This window comes from Gobius niger, assembly GCF_951799975.1.
Source record: "Gobius niger genome assembly, chromosome: 16".
In the NCBI taxonomy this organism is placed as follows: Eukaryota; Metazoa; Chordata; class Actinopteri; order Gobiiformes; family Gobiidae; genus Gobius; species Gobius niger.
This window is the reverse complement of record NC_136867.1, coordinates 9220013-9240592: the sequence shown is the minus strand read 5'-3', so window position 1 is coordinate 9240592 and position 20580 is coordinate 9220013. Positions and strand designations below refer to the sequence as shown.

The 20580-nt window shown below is 42.2% G+C and overlaps 4 protein-coding genes across 5 annotated transcripts in view; 2 read left to right on the top strand and 2 right to left on the bottom strand.

Moving 5' to 3' along the window:
- Positions 1 to 7776, bottom strand: part of wdr25 (WD repeat domain 25) — a 55916-nt gene extending 48140 nt beyond the window's left edge. For both annotated transcript variants that reach the window (XM_079573886.1, XM_079573885.1), the window contains exons 1-3: positions 7696 to 7776; positions 6613 to 7227; positions 1645 to 1792 (exon numbers count right to left, since the gene is read on the bottom strand). In XM_079573886.1, the coding sequence (XP_079430012.1) occupies positions 1645 to 1792; positions 6613 to 7215 (751 nt within the window). In that variant the 5' untranslated portion in view covers positions 7216 to 7227; positions 7696 to 7776. The remainder of the gene's footprint in view (positions 1 to 1644; positions 1793 to 6612; positions 7228 to 7695) is intronic.
- Positions 7777 to 8011: 235 nt separating this feature from the next.
- wars1 (tryptophanyl-tRNA synthetase 1) lies at positions 8012 to 13954 on the top strand. Its single transcript, XM_079573796.1, has 11 exons — positions 8012 to 8133; positions 8500 to 8614; positions 8968 to 9184; positions 9269 to 9377; positions 9831 to 9950; positions 10026 to 10208; positions 10293 to 10393; positions 10512 to 10624; positions 10692 to 10865; positions 13483 to 13623; positions 13704 to 13954. Exons 2-11 carry the CDS (start codon positions 8507 to 8509, stop codon positions 13860 to 13862), a joined length of 1425 nt encoding a protein of 474 aa, XP_079429922.1. The 5' UTR covers positions 8012 to 8133; positions 8500 to 8506; the 3' UTR covers positions 13863 to 13954.
- A 1181-nt stretch (positions 13955 to 15135) lies between these two features.
- Positions 15136 to 18813, top strand: slc25a29l (solute carrier family 25 member 29-like). Its single transcript, XM_079574040.1, has 5 exons — positions 15136 to 15520; positions 15594 to 15665; positions 16275 to 16318; positions 16905 to 16988; positions 17659 to 18813. Exons 2-5 carry the CDS (start codon positions 15632 to 15634, stop codon positions 18427 to 18429), a joined length of 933 nt encoding a protein of 310 aa, XP_079430166.1. The 5' UTR covers positions 15136 to 15520; positions 15594 to 15631; the 3' UTR covers positions 18430 to 18813.
- An 856-nt stretch (positions 18814 to 19669) lies between these two features.
- The window catches only part of fancm (FA complementation group M), a 28863-nt gene continuing 27952 nt past the window's right edge, over positions 19670 to 20580 (bottom strand). The window contains exons 23-24 of the mRNA XM_079573287.1: positions 20099 to 20393; positions 19670 to 19917 (exon numbers count right to left, since the gene is read on the bottom strand). Of these exons, the coding sequence (XP_079429413.1) occupies positions 19812 to 19917; positions 20099 to 20393 (401 nt within the window). The 3' untranslated portion in view covers positions 19670 to 19811. The remainder of the gene's footprint in view (positions 19918 to 20098; positions 20394 to 20580) is intronic.

The window sequence follows — 20580 nt, the reverse complement described above, 5'->3', positions numbered from 1 at the left end:
TTACATGGGTGCGGTACGGGGGTCATGTGGCGTGGAGTCCACATAGACGGAGCTCAGAGCTGTAATGGGCGGCCGTGCTGTTATCTGGAGGCGATATTGGCGCTATTGATTGTGTCACACAAAGGGGAAGTGCAAACAGGAGCGGGGCCACAGCGGGAGGTCGACCGGTGATATGGAGGGCCACAGGCTTCTCTTCTGTTTGGAATCATTATCTATTTAGACACACGACCAAAAGTTTTGTACAACTTCTAATTTACTGAAAATCCGCGGTATATGTGTTGGATACTATGTCACTTTTACCAACAAAAAAGAGCAGCTTTTTTTTAAGTCCTTTTAGATGCGATGTCTTCATGGTTAAAAAAAAAATGCAATTTACATTTTACATATGATTTGACTGACATGGAGCTGGTAGTGTCAACAGATGATTTAATCTAAATGCAAATGCGTTCAGAGGGTTGAAACGTAATAAAAAAAAAATCCAGTATAGCGTTTGTGACATTATTTGCGTCCGTCTTCTCATGCAGCAGACTGTCCATTATCTCATCAGAACACTTACAGTAATGTCACCGCTGTCAGAGGGATTGTACGCTGCCTGAGTCATAATGACACACTCCAGTCATCGATCATTGAAACCTAAGTTTAGTGTGGGACTCGATGAAATAATTTGAATACTGCTTAAAGAGATTAGAAAATAGCGGTGTGGCTTTAATCCGAAAATCACATTTGACAGGTCTCTGACACAGAATCCCCAATGTTGAGATTAAGACCAAGATCTCGCATAATCCAGAACAATAAATGTGAACAATGATGCAAAAATGTGGGCACCCTTCAGAGAAAATACCTCGTAACCCCCCCAAAATGGCAAGTATCTCAGCTTTAAACGCTTTTCTAGTCAGCCAAGAGTCTTTCATTTCTAGTTTGAGGGATGTTTGCCCTTTCTTCCTCACCAAAATCTGTCTTGCACGCGCCGCTCTTTGGAGATTTAGCCACAAATCTAAAATTATGTTTCGGTCGGGAGACGGTGAAGACCACGGAAAAACTGTCAGACTGCACCTCTTGATGTATTCCATGGCTTTTTCACAGATGGTATTACATTTTCCTTCAGAATTTGTTGGAAATTAAATGAATCAATTATCCTACTCATGGAATCTTCCCTGTGCCTCTGGCTGCGACCCCGAATGATGATCGATCCAGCCTCTTGCATAACAGCTGGACAGATGTTCTTTTCATGAAAATCTGTTTCTTCTCCTTCTCCTTTTTCTCCAAACAGATCTTTGCTCATTCCGGCCAAAATATGATCGTAAGAACCTCAAAATTCACAATGGATTACGTGAAGCAGAGCTGTCTGAAGGTTTTGCCGTGGCCTTCACAGCTTCCTGAAGATAAACCTACAAAGAGCGGTGCATGCAAGACAACCCTTACATTTCTCCGTTCTGGAAGACTTTTGTAATGAAGGCAAGGCAAGGCATGTTTATTTATTTCACGCATTTTGTACACAAGGCAACTCAATGTGCCTAGGAAGTAAGGGCAACACCCTCAAACTAGAATTGAAAGACGTTTGCCTGCTGTGGCCATTGTTCACATTAATAGCAATTGTGATGCGGGTTGCCTAATCCTTCACACCCCACTGAGTGTAACACTCACCTGTCTCCACGTCTGTGAGCGCGGCAGACTTATCGAAGGACCCGGTGATGAGGTGGGTCCCACGGGTGCTCCAGCAGGCCGCTCGGACTGCCTCTGAATGACAGGTGTAGAGCCGGAGGCAGCGGCCGCTCTCGGCTGCGTCCCACACCTTCAACACAGGACAACAGGCAGAGGCGGCAAAACAGTCGCATTAGGCAAAGTGAGGATAGTTTCAGTAGTTCAAAGTGCTTGACAGAACAGGGATTAGAAGTGGGCTGCATAAAGTTATCCCCTGGGAATCTTTTATACAAATTTGTAAGGTTATTTGACATGAGCTGTGATGTGTCACTTCCAACTACATCATCATGTAGGGCACAGTCGCTAATTCAAGAGGAAAAAGCTGATTGTGGCAAAACATTGGCTTTAAATCAAGAAAATGCATCCATTATTTGTACCTGGTGTGTAATGTGTATTATAATTGTAATTGCACAGCCCTAAATAGAACTGGTAGTAGTAGTAGTAGTAGTAGTAATAGTAGTAGTAGTAGTAGTAGTAGTAGTAGTAGTAGTTTTGGACATTGTAGTAAAGCAAAATCCAGTCAATAAATGGAATTGCCACAGTGCTGCACGTCTAGGCTGACTGGCGCTCTCCATGGTGCTGAACAGATGGAAGTGTAAATCTGTAGCTAAATTGGAAATAGCTGTAAAGAAAATGTTTCTGTTGTCACCAGAGAACATGAGAGGAGACGCCGGTGTGCAAGCCTCCACTGAGCCGTAAAAATATCAATGTGAAAGTGTCAAAATGAGCCACGTTTTTATCACATTTTTGACAAGGCCCCTGAAGAATTAGTGCTGAACTTCAAGGACCAACCAGCAAATAATAAACTACTCTTATCCCAAAGTAGAACAAGGATAAAGTGGTTTATAGCCGTATTGAAATAACAGCACAGCGTCAATCTGACATCAAGGCATCAGTAACCAGTGGAGCTTTAAAGGGACTATACAGAGTTTAAAAATGTCAAAATGATGTATTTTCCTCCCCCTACATGTTCCAAAAATGTCCTATGGTGTAGAATGAGCCCAGACCTGTTCACCACAACTGCCTCTAAAATCCTGCACTGTCACTCAAAAAGATGTCAATTCGGGTCCAAAGTGCCGTCATGCCCGAGCTTTATATAGAAGGTATGACCTGAGGTGGCAGTAGTGAGTATAAAATGGCTATCTTGCATCTAGCCCCTTTAACCTGGTTTGATTGAATAAATAAAAAATATATATATAGTCCCAACATTATCCTTAAGTGCAGCACACACTTAAGGAAAATGTACTTGATGCTTGATTTTTATGAAACACTATATTGAGTTAATAACGGGATAGTAATCAAGTTTTTGAAGGTGGGAATGTAGGAAATGTGCCATGGCAGGGGTTCAGTACAGGGAAAAAGTAAGTCATTGTCATTGTACAAGTGTACAACATAAAGTGTTCAGGTGTTAGTCCAGAGCCGCTGCGACTGAGTGCGCCACCACTGTGGGTCAACCTGGGCATGTTTTTGGAGGTCAGGGAAACCGTAGCACCCGGAGGAAACCTGGCTGGCTGCCGTCAGTACTCTTCTGATCCTCTGAACTAATCTTGTTTGTTGGGTTTGTTAATGTTGAAACTAGTCTTCCCCACACTGGCCAACAGGAAGTTACTCAAAAACATTCCATGCTCTGAGCCCATCATTAGGAAGAAAGGAAGGACTTTTTGTATTATGTATAGCAGTAACGAAATGAGCACTGAGATGGTACAAGACTAATTATGTGCAGTTTCAGAGTCAGTCTGGTGGCTGCACGTGCCCCATAACTTTGCGGGGTTGCATGTAAAACAGTTTTCAGGTGGTCCGGGTGGAGCTTTCTAAGGGGAGGTTTTTGGCTAATCCCTCAGTCTGTCAGCGCCTCCCTGCTCTCAGTCAGAGCACTTTCAACTTGATATTGGTCTCTGTTTCATTATTCAAACTTCTCCATACAGAGCAGCTGCTGTAAAGACAGACACAGGGAATGTAGGTGCAGCTCAAACAGAATATGAGAGAAACCTCCGGGAGCAGACGGGAGGCACCGAGGGGCACAGCACAGTTACATTTAAAGTCAGATAGGCCAAATGTTCTATGGAGACGGGACAGGCAGTGACTGGTTCACAACTTTACAGAATTTGATGTCGTAGCTTCCGATCCAGGGCAGTAACCTATGGGAAATCCACTGCTTTAAAAGAATTAAAGACATCCATAAATGTTCAGATCATTTTTATTGTCATTAAAACAGTCATCTCTTTAGAATGCTATCAATTGGAGGTATCCGGGCAAGACTCACAGCTCAGCCACACATGCCTTCTATCCCTAATATTGTTCTGGCTTATAGACGTTCACTCGAGAATAAGACTGATTAACTGCGAAGTTCGTCCCAGAAGATGGTGAAAGACTGTTGTGGAGCGGAGGGAGCTGCACAACAGGAAGGAGGAGGTGGAGGAGCTGACCAGTGCAGGACACCACGCTCTGAAACAGGGACAAACCCAGGAGGCGCTGCACTCTTTCAGAGGATCACTGAAGGCAGCCAGCCAGGTTTTCTCCGGGTGCTACGGTTTCCCCAACCTCCAAAAATATGCTGGTCAGGTTGGCCCACAGTCACAGCAGCTCAGGACTAACACCTGAACACAATTTTGTTGTACAAATAAAGTACTTACTTACTAGTCTTCTGAAATATCTGACACACTCTCATTGTAGTCATCGTTCCTGCAGCAGAAGAATAGCTTCACCCTGACCTTGAGTTTTCTTAAACATCTCTCAATTCACTGCTGCTGGGTGTCTTTCTTACGTAGCCACCTGTAATTAAACTTTATTGGTAAAGGCCTGCCGTTCTTCGAGCAATGAGAAGAAGGATTTTTAACTGTCGTAAACTGAGGAGGAGCTAGAGAAATACAAAGACAAGAAGAAGAAGACGGCTACAATCAATAAAAGATAAGGAGTAGCTTTTCATCTGATAAATAGGACTATGGCACGCTTCACAGAGCAGAGCAGTTATTGACTGGGCTCTCATGAAAAGATGCTCTTTTCAAAAAGGGTCCATCGTTCTGCAGCGTGACGATGCAGAGCTTCATTTAAAGAAGTTGGTTAGTACAGTATCGGGGAACTTTACTTTCTTTGCCAAGTGGGTAAATCGGTTATCTGTAGTCACAAGTATTGTACATAGAAAATCTCCGTTGGTTTATAATCAGGGAATGTGCCAGGAATCCCATGATTGCGGCTTTGACGACAAAATTATTTTGCAAAAATGAACCATAATAGGGAAGTTATTGCGTATTTCAGACCTTTCAGAGCATGCTGAACCTCCTTTATAAAGTTTGAAATAAGTGTACTTTTGAGACTGAGTTTTCTCAAATTCAGTGCAATAATGCTAGAGAGCGAAGATAAAAGGTAAATAGCAACGAACATAATTGAACATTAACGTTCTGTTGAAGCATAAAAGAACACCTGCCGTCCAATTACATTTACAATCTCAACTGCAGCAGATAGAGCCATTAAGAGAAGCCCATATTACTCTCAATTATCAACTCCATCTAAATGGACTCTTGTTTTATGGTACAATGGAAATTTATGCAGCTGGGGCAACTCAAACAGTGATTTAATAGCTGCTTGTTATTTCAGACAGTTACAGCCGCTGAAAAGCTGGATGATTAAAAGAACTTGTTGAAGAGAAAATTACAATAATGAAATAAAATATCTATCACGTAACAGCCATAGGACTGTGCCCAAAAAAAAAGTTGAGTTTGGGGCTATTTCGTTCATAGGTCGTCCAGCCAACTGCTGTGACAGCAACAGCAAACATAGAATTTGTGCAACACATTTGCAGGCTACACAATCGATGGTATATGATTTATCTAATCAAAAGAGTCGCAATATTCTAGTTTGCAAACAACAAAATATCCTCATTCTATGGAGGGGGCTCAGCAATTTTATTGTGAGGTGCCAATTGAAGAGAGCCCCAGACAATGGCAGTGCAGTGAAACATTTAACTAGATGCAGCCAACCACACCTTTATATGGGCTTGAAGCTCTGTCTCAAACAAAGATTTACGTTAACATTGTGAACTGAATGTATAAATATGAAATAAAAAAAAATACAATCGCAATATTTCAGAAAGTGTCAGAAAAACAAAATCATTCAAAGTTGTGCATTTTGTACAATCCAGCATCTAACAGAGACAACACACCCATAATGTTGTATAATGTTGCATTTTTGCTCTATCTGTGGTCACTTTTAATAACCTGGTGTGCCCTCGCCCCTCAGTGGCTGTTTCGGCTCTGAAAAATAGACTTGCCAATCAACTTGACCTGCTCATGTTTATGTAGTATCTGCCTGTGAACAGCGGTGGCAGTCTGGAGTATAGGTTAGAGAGGCTAAACTTGTGCATCCAAACACTCACCTCACCTCTCCCACCATCTGCTCAGCACGGACCCACCAGGTGTGTGCCGTAACGCGCCGCCTCATGCATATTAATACCATTCATTATTCAGGACACGGCAAAGTGATTTCCCTCTGCCATGGACATATTTATTCATTGGCACACACCTGCATTACTTGACCTTTGCTTTGGGGGGGAAAATGAGGGATTGTTTTGATCCGCGCCGGGAGGAGGTACGGTTACGGCGCTCCCAGGGGCGGTGGCACACATGCAGCAGACAGTGACAGATAAGATTCTAAAGAAAGCTCGTAGGTACTATTACAAATGGAGTCAGAGGGACAGATATTAACTGTCAGTGCCGGTAAAGGCATTACGCTGTGGACCTCCTCGTCTAGTTAGTATACAATAATGATTTATCTTAAGTCGTGTCAGGATAAATCCATAAGTGTCCCCCCAAATGCCATACACAACACATGGCATTACATCAGAGACCACAGATCTCATAAATAAGTTACATTTGCCACAAGAAAAAGCAACTATATTTGTGTTTCATGTGTTACCTTACAGGTCTTGTCCATGGAGGCGGACAGCAGCAGATGACTGAGATGGGGGACTGGACACCATTTGACTGTGTTGACCGGGCCTTGATGACCTGCCAGGCTCATGAGAAGCCTCCTGGGGACCCCTGATGCGACTGGATTCTTCTGGGACAGGCACTGCTTCACCATGGGGGACACTTCTGACAGAATGGGCTTTTCTTCTCTTCTCTGGATGTGCACCGGGTGATCTGACGGCTCCCCGCTTTCAACTGGGACCTGCCTCTGCCTCTTGGGAACATAGGGTCTGACAGTGGGCGGAAGATGTCTTTTAGAAACATTTAAAGAGTCTGCATGAGCTTGGGCATGAGGTAGAGTCAGTGGGGTTGCATTTCGCATTTGACTTTCAAGTAAACAGCCAGGTGTGTCTGGATTTAAAGTTTGTTTTGAAGTTGTGTAGTAAACAGGACTTGGCGGTGACACCTGACATGATGCTTCAACTTCTGGCTCCGTCTTTGTCCAGACAGAAGATGCAGAAAGAGAAGTTTCTCCACCATCAAATGTTCTTTGACTGATTTCATCCTCAGAGTCTGAAGCTGAATCTTCATAGGCCACTAATGAAGACATGGTTGTGTCATTCTGAGAGACAAAAAGCAGAGGAAAACATCAGATTGAAAGCACCACAAGGCCATCTAGTGGTTACATTGTGGTTTACTTTGTGTGGAATAAATATATAATCTCGCGGCTATGTTTCGTTTTTTTTTTTTACACTAAACAGCATCAGCCGCACAAATGTTAAACTGTATGCGTGAATTGTGTTACGAAAAGTTGCATTATTCCATCCTTAGGCACACATCTGCTATTTTTAATGGGAATATGAGTAATGAAAATTGTGTAGAAAAACACCATGCTTTCCTTTCTGCACCGAAAACGTTGACCATTTTATTTCAGCCGATTACAGCCATGTGTGCATGAGAGTAATATCCAAAAAGACTGTTTTAGCAGAGCGCACTGTTATACGTGTGTGTTGACCACACGATTTCGACAGTAAATACGATTCTTTTGAGTCATGAACACTGAACAATCGCAGAGTAAAACTCTGCATACTTACGTGCAATTTCTGAACGACTAACATTCAAAATTTCACTGTAAACATAACATTTTCCTGCTTGATATTTGCCTATTTTCAAACTAAAATGAATTAGGGTCAGTCAAAAAAGAACTTGATGGACGTCCGCAGCCAAAGGCTTTTATTTTGAAACAACCAGAACGGCACGGAATTGTTCTGTTTAATTTGTCCGGGCAGGATTTTTCCTTTTTGAGTTAGAAGGTACTATTTGTAATTGAAACTACATAAAATACACAATCAATATTGAATATGTATGATTAGAAATGCATCAATCATTTGCAAACGGGAACGATGCAAAAGTAACCTTAGCGGAACGTTTGAGACAATCCGTGCTCTGGGGAGGGTTAAGTCCCGAACACTCTCAGGCTGATGCAAGTTGAATGAGTGAGCTGACAGCTGTGAGCGAATATATTACTGTAAGCTCTTATTATTTGTACGATATGGGTGATATTATTGGCTTTGTTTTATCTGCTTTGAAACTGATTTACTGTCGTATTTATCTCACTTGTCTGACGTAGTGTCAACATGATGAGCTTTGCTGGCACTGACAGTCAGCTCAGCTATGGTGACAGAAATGTGAATGCCACATACATTTAAATGCAAACCAATATATATATAACATACATTCTCTTAGACTTAGGCATTGATTCTATTTAGAAACGGTGGTGTCCCTCTTGTTTAATGTACTTGAACTACATGCTTGTTAATGTACTTGACATAACGTGTTTGTTCTTTAATTCTCCATGCTGGCTTTTGAATGTTGATGTTGTAACTGATGGCAGTGTGAAGATGGCAGACTGTGACGGTGAGGGATCTCAGTCTCCGCTTCAGCTGTATGAGAGGCTGACTGCTCAGGGAGAAAAAGTCAGAGGCCTAAAGACTGCTAAAGCTGAAAAGGTATGAAAGACAAAAAAAAATCAACATATACAACACAGAACCATTTTATCCAACCATTTAAACATATATCATCTATGATGTATGTTGCTGTCAGCACGAGCACTATTTGTAAATAAAAAAATAAAAAAATCAGTCACAGTGTATCTTCTTCAAACGTAAAATCCTACAATAATATATAATGCAAAATCAATAGGCTTTACATTTATTTAGAGTAACCTAGTGTGTTCATTGTATGTTCATTGTACGTTACTTACCCATGTACGAACTGCTTCAAACTCACATGCTTCAATCTTTTGGGTCCTTCAATGGAAGTTTTCAAATCTCATATATTTCTCCTTTTTTTATTTGCACAGAGTGAAGTTGAGTCTGCCGTCCAGTATCTGCTGAAGCTCAAATTAGAATTCAAACAGGTGACGGGTCAGGATTACAAAGCCGGGTGCCCTCCTCCTGAAAACCTCGTTCTACCTGACAATGGTCCGACAGCAGAGGGCGCCACAGATGAAGATGAGGTCAATCCATGGAGTGTGTCCACATCTAATGCCAAGGGAGTGGACTATGACAAACTTATTGGTAAATGTCCCAACCCGTCCACAGATACTATATGTATATATTGTATACTCACATCCAACACCAATGATTCTGTCTTTATTCCAGTGAGGTTTGGAAGCAACAAAGTTGATCAGGAGCTGGTGGACAGAATAGAGAAAGTGTCAGGGCAGAAACCTCATCGCTTTTTAAGAAGAGGAAAATTCTTCTCACACAGGTCAGTTCACAATATTTGTGTTGCATTACTTTTTATTTTATTATATTATGAAATTGATCGAACATAGGGCTGCACAATATATCGGCAAATTATTGAAAAATAGGTGACACAATATCCATATCACAAGAATCTACAATAGATCGCCCTATCACTAAGGCCGTCTATCCCACAAAGATTAAATTACATGTTCATTTATGTGTCCAGTTTCAGTTTAAATATTTCTTATTTCCATTGTAGCCTTGTTTTGATCCTGATGTAATAAACAAATTACTTAAGTTGCAGTTTAGTTATAATGGAGCCTTCGTGTCAGTTTCTGAATACCGCACATTTTTCTTCAATCTTACAGACCTTTCCTAGTATTAGGTTTCTATATCATGTTAGATCCATTTCAGTTTTGTGATGAACTGTTGTGTGCTTAAAATAGCCTGTAAACGCATTCTGATATGTTTACAGAGATATGCACCAAGTATTAGACGCATATGAGAAGCACAAGAGCTTCTATCTGTACACAGGCAGAGGGCCATCATCACAGGCCATGCACGTGGGCCACCTCATCCCGTTTATCTTCACCAAGTAAGTCCTCCACTGCTCGAGCTTGGCTGAAATCAAAGCCCAAATATCCTGTGCTGAGTGTGGCCTCTCTGCCAGGTGGCTGCAGGACGTGTTCGACATCCCTCTGGTCGTCCAGCTCACTGATGACGAGAAGTACCTGTGGAAGGACCTGAGCGTGGAGGAGTGTCATCGCTTTGCTGTGGAGAACGCCAAGGACATCATAGCATGTGGTTTTGACGTTAACAAGACTTTTATCTTCTCTGACCTTGACTACATGGGGTAAATAAGATATCTGCATTCCTCTCCATATTCTGAGAGCGGTCTTTATTATAATGTTATGTGTTTCTCTCTTTCTACCTCCAGCTCCTCTCCTGAGTTCTATAGGAATGTGGTGAAGATACAGAAGCATGTGACATTCAATCAAGTTAAAGGCATCTTTGGATTCACCGACAGTGACTGCATAGGTAAGACTACAAATATCAATAATGAAATAAGTATCTATTCATCTAACAAAAAGGGACTGGATTATCAGTTTCTGTCTTGTTTACATATTTAAAGTTTTATTCTGATGTTGTTACACAGGAAAGATCAGTTTTCCAGCCATCCAGGCAGCCCCATCCTTCAGTAACTCTTTTCCCTGTATCTTTGGGGAAAGAAAGGATATTCAGTGTCTTATCCCCTGTGCCATTGACCAGGTAAGAGCTCCACTGGTCTCAATGACAGTGCTTTTGTACTGTATGTCCATCTTGTCTCATCCTCCAGGATCCATACTTCAGAATGACCAGAGACGTGGCTCCGAGGATCGGCTATCCCAAACCCGCCCTGCTCCACTCCACATTCTTCCCAGCTCTACAAGGGGCACAGACCAAAATGAGTGCGAGTGACGCCAACTCCTCCATCTTCCTCACTGACACGCCCAAACAGATTAAGAACAAGGTAATGCTCCCTGTGCTCATCTCAAATAAAGAGATCAGAAGCTGACTGTTGCAATTAATGAAAACAGTTGGTCTAGATCAGTGGTTCTCAACCTTTTGGAGCCGCGGCCCCCATTATAACACGTAAAGGGGTTCGTGACCCCCGGCCCAGGTTTTACCATGAAAAATAGGAACATTAGCCTACATAATTCTTAAAAAACAAGAAAAAAACAAATGGGTGAAATAAAATTCATCAAACTATGATCAAATAATGGTACTCTGGTGAAGTAGCAAACACATGCTACAATAAAACATTTGATTATATGCTAATGAAAATATGTATATTTTATCTAAATGATCTGGCGACCCCCCAAATTTGTCTCGCGACCCCCTTGGGGGTCCCGACCCCCAGGTTGAGAACCACTGGTCTAGATGAGAGAAGATGTCCTTTATTGATTATTTTCTCAAATGGAGAGAATGTTTTTATCTGTTCATTGACATGTCCAAGGTCAAGAATATAACTTTTTTTTAATCTAGGTCACAGCAGTTTTGCCTCATTAACTGATGTTATGATAAGAGGTTTACAAATGTGCTACAGACTAAATAACTTTCCTATGTGAAGTACATTTACAAAACTCACTTGTTGCAAATATAGAGTTTGTTGACTTCTTGTGGTGATTGATCCAGGCACTACACGTCCTCGCTTGTGAGATCAGAAGCCAAAGCAGTAAAATGGAAAAAACATAAGGAAAGCAGTTTTTCTTTGTTTCCTGGGCTGGTCGAATCACGAAGAAGGCCCTTCTCACACCAGCATTGTAGTGGAAAAAACAATTGCTCAATAGAAGCTCTGATGAGTTTTATGAAATAAAGGTCTGCTTTATTGAAAGTACAGGGAAAAGGTATGAGGCACATGCAGGCAACCTGGGGAGGCCATCTCAGTCTGGCATCGTGGCTGCTCTTACAAAATAAATGACCGTCTGGAGTGATTGAAACAGGGTATTCAACTTAAAATCATTTTAAGTTGAATAACAGAAGTAAATGCACTTTTTCATGATATTCTAATTATATGACGAGCACCTGTACAAGGGGAGGATGCATACATAGGTGTGATCATTTGCTAATTCATTTAGGATGTCTGTGCCAGGTCTTTAATACACAATACATTTCAGTCAGGGCCATGAATGTTTGATTACACAACAAAAAACAGAGGTGTGAGGAATGGCTGTGAGCCACCCTTTGCCTGACCAGAGTTTGGAATATAGAAAATGTTGTTTCACTGAAAATATTTCCATTACAGCACTGTTCTTTATTAAATCTTGGTCAGTGACTTCATTTTGAGATCATGAGACGTATCAGTGACACAATGCAGTTTTCCTCTTTAAATTATCACTCTCAGCTGTTAAACAAGCTCATTCATGACGATTTGGTTCACATTTCTCAACGAGAATAATTGAGCTCAGTGAGTGTTGAGTGAGCTGATGATTGCAAATGATTGACCGCCCCAATCCAATTCCAATCGAAGAATGGCTGGCAATTTGGCAAATCGTCTCACAGTGGTCACAGCTGCATAACATCTGCAGCCGAAAAGCTAATAAATAATAGAAAGTCTAACTCTGGACCGTGCCCTCTTTAAGGTTTTACACACACACTCTCCTATGTATGGAGGCTGCAAATGCGTCAGATAAGAACCTTGCAATGCTAAGGATCTTTTCACTATTGGGCTGTGGCACTAATATAGTTCCTCTTTGGTGTTGAAATTTTGCTTCTACTGCACTTAAGATAAGATAATCCTGTATTGATCTCACAATGAAGAAATTCACTTGTTACATACGGCCCTCAATAAGATCACTCAGGGTGTGCAAAATGGACAGGATATGTCAAAGAGTGAAATAGTAAAGAGGGAGACTATAAAAAAAAGTAGAATATCAAAGTCAGCATTGGCAGTGCACTTGTTGTCTTTTTGCTTTGGATCTATTAAGGCTACTGTGAAAATATTAGTGGAATTGAAAGTGACTCAGCATCACTAGAGCCAGGCCGTTATAGCTGTTATTGTGTATTTTGTTAATAGTACACTGTTTTTATAGACACCTGCTGCAAAACCAATTTCTTTCGGGTGCCTTGGCAATGTATTAATGTTTGATCGGCAGTGGTTGGAGTGTAGGAGCAGACTAACCTGTGTCACCGTGACGGAGACTGGCTGAGTGAATGAATAATGCATCATAATGTAAAACAACAACAAGTGCTTGGATTGGATCAGCACAATGCAGCACTAGGCTTCATTTTAATAAATTGTCAAGCCAGACATTTGCTTTAGTTTAGCTGAGAGGTCAATGCACAACTTGAAACTGGCACAGACTCATTGCCAACCTTCAGTCTAATCCTTAGTTTTGGTTTTAATGAGCTGTAAACTTTAAGCCACACTGTGGAACGATCAAGGTTATATGGTCTCAATTGTTGTTAAACTCCAAAACAAACAAGCACCTAATAATCATCTAGACACCAACACTGCTATTTCTGTTATGTGTTGCCAAAATAAAATGTATGGAAGAGGACATAACAGTTATATTGTCCCCAATGGTTAGGTAGTGTGGTTTTACATCCCAAATAAATACTGTGTTGTATAAAATGTTTGCCTACAGATAAACAAGCATGCATTTTCTGGAGGCAAAGACACAGTAGAGGAGCACAGACAGTTTGGAGGCAATGCGGATGTGGACGTCTCCTTCATGTATCTGACCTTCTTCCTGGAGGACGACGAGCAGCTCGAAAAGATCAGACAGGTCCTTTTCATCTCATTCCGCACTTTGACTTGGGTTTCAATTGGGACTTGATTACATTTGAACTGATTTACTCTGTGCAGGACTACACGAGTGGAGCTTTGCTAACAGGGGAGCTGAAGAAGATCCTCATCGAAACGCTGCAGCCGATGATTGCCACCCACCAAGAGCGACGCAAACAAGTGACAGACGAGACCGTCAAACAGTTCATGACGCCCAGGCCTTTAAATTTTCATTTTTGAAATCATAGTTGTTGTTTTGCCACGACAGTGAATTAAAGACAAGAATCCCGATTATTATGTCACGCATAATTAAAAGATGGGGCAACAGACTGGAGCATAATAATAGCCATATTTCTACATATGCATTTCTTAAACATGTAGGACAAGTCTTACTTTGCTCTGAGCCTTGTGTTTCACAATTGACAAATAAGCCGCAGATGAGTTTACTGGAGCTCGGTGCCTGTGGCTACGCAACAATTGGAGCAACCCATCTTGTGAAATACAAGTGCAAGCATGGATTATCTGCGTCTACTGTGTATATAGTCTGTGCCATTAAAATCCATCTCCATTGTAATGACAAATGATCTCTATCCTTTCATTTCTGTGCTTTTCAATGGGAATCTTTTGCATTCACACTGTTACTTGTATTTGCTTCATTTTTTATTTCAAGAATGCTGCTGTCTATGTAGGTTTGCCTACATAGGTGTAAGCCCTGGCCTGGCAAAATACTATAGAGGTCCAATATGGTGGCGCAGTTAGTGCTTGTGCATTGAAGGTCCCGGGTTCGATTCCCACCTGGACAGGGCCTTTCTGTGTGGAGTTTGCATGTTCTGCGTAGGTTAGAGGTAAAAATATGTGCAATCCGGTGTCCTTCAGGTGTTTCATGCTGACAGCTCACTGCTCCTACGACATTAAGGATGGGTCAAATGCAGAGAACTAATTTCTCTCTAGATTATTACTTCTCTACAGATCGAAGTGGTTTGTTACCTCTAGTTATGCAGAGACGTGGCTCTCACAGTCAGTTAAAAGTTATATTAATGTATTACTCGGCCACAGGTTGAAAGTCACATTTGGACCTTAGTGTTTAATCAATTTCTAGGACCTTAACTGTAGGCTACATGTTGGCCTGACTTATTACTTACTCCTTTTCACCTTTCAATTCTCCTGTTCACTTATCCCAATCTGCAAACCTGTGCAATCAAGGATGGCATGCTTTGCTTTGCCAAGCACACTTCAGGATTACAAATGTGATACTGTATACTATATTATAAGCAGTAGTACAGATATGACAGTATTTTCTTTTTTCAGATCGTTTGCATAGTACATTTGGGGGTCTTGGCCTGAAATGTTTGGAAACCTCTGCTGAGTCTGCTCTATTGCAATCATAAATAAAATGTAAAGAAATTCCAAGTCAACTTCAGCATGCAGAATTAGAGGACCATGCCAGGGTACAGCAAAGCTACCCCACCTAAAGCCCCGTCTCTTGCCATTTCTAACAGCCTATGACATTAAAGTTTGTGTATCATTCGTTGAACTCTTCAGCATCAGATCAACCTCGGAGATGACGAAGATCGTGATAGCAGTGTTGATTTTGCCCGCGGTGAGGAAAGCTGTGTGTCCACGATCAGCCAATGGCCGTGTGGGGTGGACACGTCGGACAGCAGCTCCGGGGGGAGTTGTCTAGTGGATCCTAACGCGATTGGGCTCTCTTAAAAAGGACTGACGCGCTAACCTTTTTTTCCCTGAGACGAACTCACGCCTCCTACAGAAATAGCAGGGCCTGGCATTGGTAGAGCCGGGGCTGTGGTGGAAGTGAGGACACATCAGCAAAGAGCCACAACTAGGAAACGCACACAATCCTGCAGTCCCCTAAACTTTTGGTCTGACTTAAGCAGCAGGTTTGAGTGGTTCTGAATCACTAGCTTCTTAATCGCACAGCAACATTGTAACCGCGTTTGATTGTCTCCCAAGTTTGCACATCTTCCGCCTTGAGGTAGAGTTTGAGTGGGATGGCATTGGACTTCGCTGCGGGCTGTGCGGGAGGTAAGTGTCCGGGCGGCTTTAGCATTACATTAGCATCAGATTAGCATTAGCAGGTAAGAGCAGGGGACCCTGTGGTAGACGCATGGCACGGGTGGGCACGGGCCATGCCAGCCACGTCCTCAAATGGGACAGGTGAAACCCTCTAGTTTCAGACTGTATTGGTTTGTGGGGTGTGAAGAAGACATTACAACATTCCATCCAGGGAGTGGTGTCTTTGACTTGTGTGCGTTCATCTCCACGTCACGGCCATTCTTGGGGCTTTGCATCTGGATTGTTACAAAGATATAGACTGTTGGCTACAATATCCAGGCTGTGGGATGCTTCAGTGTGACTGTCCTCTTAGAACCAGGATTGTCCACTCATCTAATGTTTGGGAAAGCTGTCATATGGCATTATCTGACTGTTTGCACAAGGAGAGTACACAAGGTCCTTCTGTGCCACAATGTGTAAATGTGTAGGACTCAGCAGGAGAATGGGTTGTGAAGTTCATTCTTTGATTTGAGTTTTATTTCTTGGTAGATTTTTGTGTGTATTGAAATATTAAAAGCAAATGCATTGTTTTAAAACTTTTAAAGCATGTTTTCAGAGTGTTTCTCATCCTGTCTGCAGGTGCTGCAGGTGTTTTGGTGGGACATCCTTTCGACACTGTGAAGGTGGGTGTTGCTTTCTGTTTGCCCTGTTCATGTGATGAAAGACTTGTGAGATCATGTGGTCAGCTTGACACTGGCAGTGTGGGAGTGATTCCACATAAACACAGATACTTTGTCTCAGTTGAATTACAAAGAGCACATTATTAGCAAACTGAACATGTATCATTATGGCATTACACATACACACTATACACACTGGAGCTTGAATGTTTGTCACTGGAAGAGTGTTTAACATGATGTGTTTAGGCCATTTGTCTCATATCAGAGAATAGAGAAGATGGCTGGATGATGAATGCTGGTGGCTGTACACAGTGCTTTCATGTCATGTCTTCCTGAGTGGGTGTGTGCTTTGGGGCTGGGGAGGCTGTCTAACAGCGGCAGTGTCACTGTGTTGTAGATGAGAGAGAGGCATAAACAAGCTCTCCACGGAAATATGACTTAGTAAGTACGGTCAAGGTCTTCTTTTATCCCCACTGTCCCCCTCTGAAACACTGACTGTTCTTTTACATGTACCCTCCCCATCTTAGAAAGCATGATAGTGTTGTGTCATCCTCACTTCATCACACTAAGACTTGGCTTCTGTTCCCAGGTGCGTCTCCAAGTTCAGAATGTGGACAGACCTCTGTACCGTGGGACATACCACTGTTTCCAGTCCATTATACGTCAGGAGTCGGTAAGATATGCTTTGTTAAACGCATGGGCATAAAATCTGGGGGGGGATAGGGGGGTTGCAACCCCCCCCAATGTTCAAACCTAGCTAATGTAACTAATTAGACCCCCTGAAAAAAATTGCCTCTCGACCCCCCCAATATTTTACCAAACGTTATACCCTTGGTTAAATGTCTAGTGGCGTATCTGTAACAGAAAATTCTAAAACCCATCTAATACAAATCCTCAGACACATGGGGCAGGCTATGGTGGTGGGGGGGATGTTCTTTTTGGTGAGGTCAGCCAGGATCTCAGGCCTAAAATAAGCAACTGCCATTTGAGTCAGTGGGCTGGGCTTGGTCTCAATACAATTCTCCGATTACCCACCGTAATAACTACTGCAGCTCAAAAGAATTGTGGCTTTAGTTAGCATTTCCAGAATGATTTTTAGATTTACGTTTTTAAGATTGCTTTAATAGAACTAGGTGATGATAATCTCCCACCCATCTCTCCTATACCAGATTATAACTCAAGGGAAGCATTTCAAAACCAAGCCATACTCTTACTCATTGAATTTTTCTCTGCTCAAGTTTGCTTGACATTGTAGGAAGAAAAAAAAACACCAATGGTCATTTTACTTTTAGTGGTCAGGTTGTAGTGTCTTTGAAAATAGTTGATACACATCTGTGTTGTAGGCTCTGGGGCTGTACAAAGGTCTGGGCTCTCCGCTGATGGGCCTCACCTTCATCAATGCCATCGTGTTTGGGGTGCAGGGGAATGCCATGAGGAAGCTGGGCCGGGATACCCCTCTGAACCAGTTCCTGGCAGGAGCCTCAGCCGGGGCTATTCAGTGTGTCATCTGCTGCCCCATGGAACTGGCTAAGACACGCATGCAGATGCAGGGCACAGGGGAGAAGAAGTCCAAGAGGAAGTTGTACAAGAACTCTCTGGATTGTCTTGTGAGGATCTACAGGAAGGAGGGTCTGCGGGGAATCAACCGAGGCATGGTGACCACTCTGATCAGAGAGACGCCTGGCTTTGGGGTCTACTTCCTGACCTATGACGTGCTGACGCGACATTTGGGCTGTGAGCCTGAAGACGCCTACATGCTTCCTAAACTGCTGTTTGCTGGGGGAATGTCTGGAATTGCCTCCTGGCTCTCCACATACCCTGTGGATGTAATTAAATCCCGCCTCCAGGCAGATGGAGTGGGCGGGGTCAACAGGTACAATGGTATTCTGGACTGTGTGAGGCAGAGCGTAAAGAAGGAGGGCTTGAGGGTGTTCACCCGCGGGCTCACCTCCACTCTGCTCCGAGCATTCCCTGTTAATGCCACCACTTTCGCTACTGTGACTCTGTTCCTCATGTACATGAGAGAGGAAAGGGAGTGCCCCATCCAAGACTCCGAGCCCCCTACTGTCCCTCTACAGTCACTGCAGCCTCAGTCCCAGCCCAGCAGTATGTGACAGGTCTGTGACCCGTCACCATCAGCCTCCTCTTTACTTGACTTTTTAATATTCTCGATGTAAATATGGTCTCATTCTGTGAGTTTTGTACAAGCGATGATGTCGATTGTTTTTTGGGGGTGGAGTTTTCATTTTACAATGTTTGTGTTACATGAAGAAAAGTTTTAGGTCAACACTGCCATTACTTATTTCTAAACAGTTTGAATGCTGTCTCGGTTTTAAAATGTAGCAGCGTTTTTTTTAAAATCTGCAAACAAGACAAAAACATTTTTAAGCAATTGAGCATTTTTGTATTTGTCTATTTATTAAACCTTGCACCATACTTTTAGTCATCTTAAACAAAAAGGGCTTTGGCTTTGGAAACTGAATTATTTTAAATTTGTACTCATTAATTAATGTATTTCATTTTTTTTACTGTGCCCTGAGCTTTTCTGCTATTGGCTAAATATTTATTTATTTAGTTTAATATTTAGTTTGCTGCTGTTGCTGTTGCAGTAAATGTGGCACAGACGGAAACAATTGAATCTAGTCTAAACTGTAATAAGTGAGTCACTGTCTCTCATCGATCATGCTGCTTTTCTTCAGACACCGCCGACACCAGGATTCTTCTGCCACTCAATAATGTTAGGTGACTGTATTGGTAATTATCAGCAGTTACTGCTGCTGCCACTGCTGTGATGTTTCTTATTATTGGCTGCAAGGTCAGTGCAGCTTAACTGCTCAGGACTAAAGTGTAAATACAGAGAATAGAGTCCCTTTAGACTAAAATGTCTTATTTTTGTAACATTCATTATTATACTGTTACTCCTCACGTTTTTGTGCTTTGCTGACAGGGTTGTTAAATAAAACCCTCATGTATTCCACAATGTGCATTGAGTAATTGTTTTGAGCTACATTTTGTAGTTTGTCGGTCACTTTGTGGAAACAAAGTTTAAGTGTATCTGCCAAGCTTGCACCATGGGCAGAAGTCTTTCATGCAGTTTTCCCATCACAGGCCTGTGCAGACACAGATGTAATTGTGACCCCTAGTGGTTACTTCAGTACATTACTAATGACGTTAACAAAAATACATTTTATTACAAAAAATAAGTCATATAACATTATTTAAATCCATTGCCTTAATGTTTCATCCCTGATAATATTACTCTAACATTGTTATGAGATTTTATGGTGCATGCTTTGAATTTCAAAAGATTGAACTTGAAATCATTTTACAATTACTATAATAGTTAACCTCAGTCATCAAGTTACAATTCAAGTTGTCTAAACCCATAATAAATTAAATGCTATCAGTGTCCATGAGGTATTTACATGTAAACCAGGATTTGTATATTGCACATCTCCATTGGCTTGTGTTGAAAAATATGCACCTTGTGTTCAGTTTAGGTGTTCATGAGAAAAGAGTCACAGGAGTATCTCAGAAATCTATAGACCTCCTCTGCCCGGGCACGGCTCAAACTGCCTCCTCTCTGGATGGCTTCAATGGAACTGAAACAAAACAAATGGACCAATATCCATTAACATTGTGATGTCGAAATATTCTCAAAAGCCCACATTAAAGTTGTGGCGTTTATGTAGCATTCTGAAACTAAAAATCATATATGTTTATGTTCCTCCAACTAGGTACTAAATTCTGCAACATGAACCCAATCTATAATATGAATCTCACCTGTTCATGAGTTGGCCGATTGTCCTGAAGTTGTGGCACAGATTCAGCGCGTGTACGTAGTTGACCGAGGGTAAGTTGAGATACATCTGCAGAGCCTGTTGCCGGTGCGGACCGTTGACCTCCAGGGGTACGGAGATCCCGTGTGCTTTCCTCTGCTCCAGCTGGGCCAGCTCCACCAGCAGGGCGGCGCTCTCCTCTGAGCCCGCGCTCCAAAGCAGTCGTAGTCCCGAGCGAACCAGAGCGGCCACAGTGCTGTCATAGTGGCGCGTTCGCTGGAAGGGACGGGCCGTGTCGCCTACAGGAAACAAGGAATTGATTTCACCTGATGCAATGAAACAATAAGAATCTTCACAATTCTCACAAAAAACTTTCTTAATAGCTACAAAATATACAAGATATGGACTAATATTCAAATAGTAACAGTAGTAATAATTCCAAATGCCCCCTGCTAAGTGCTCACTTAACCATACTTCCCAGTCTGA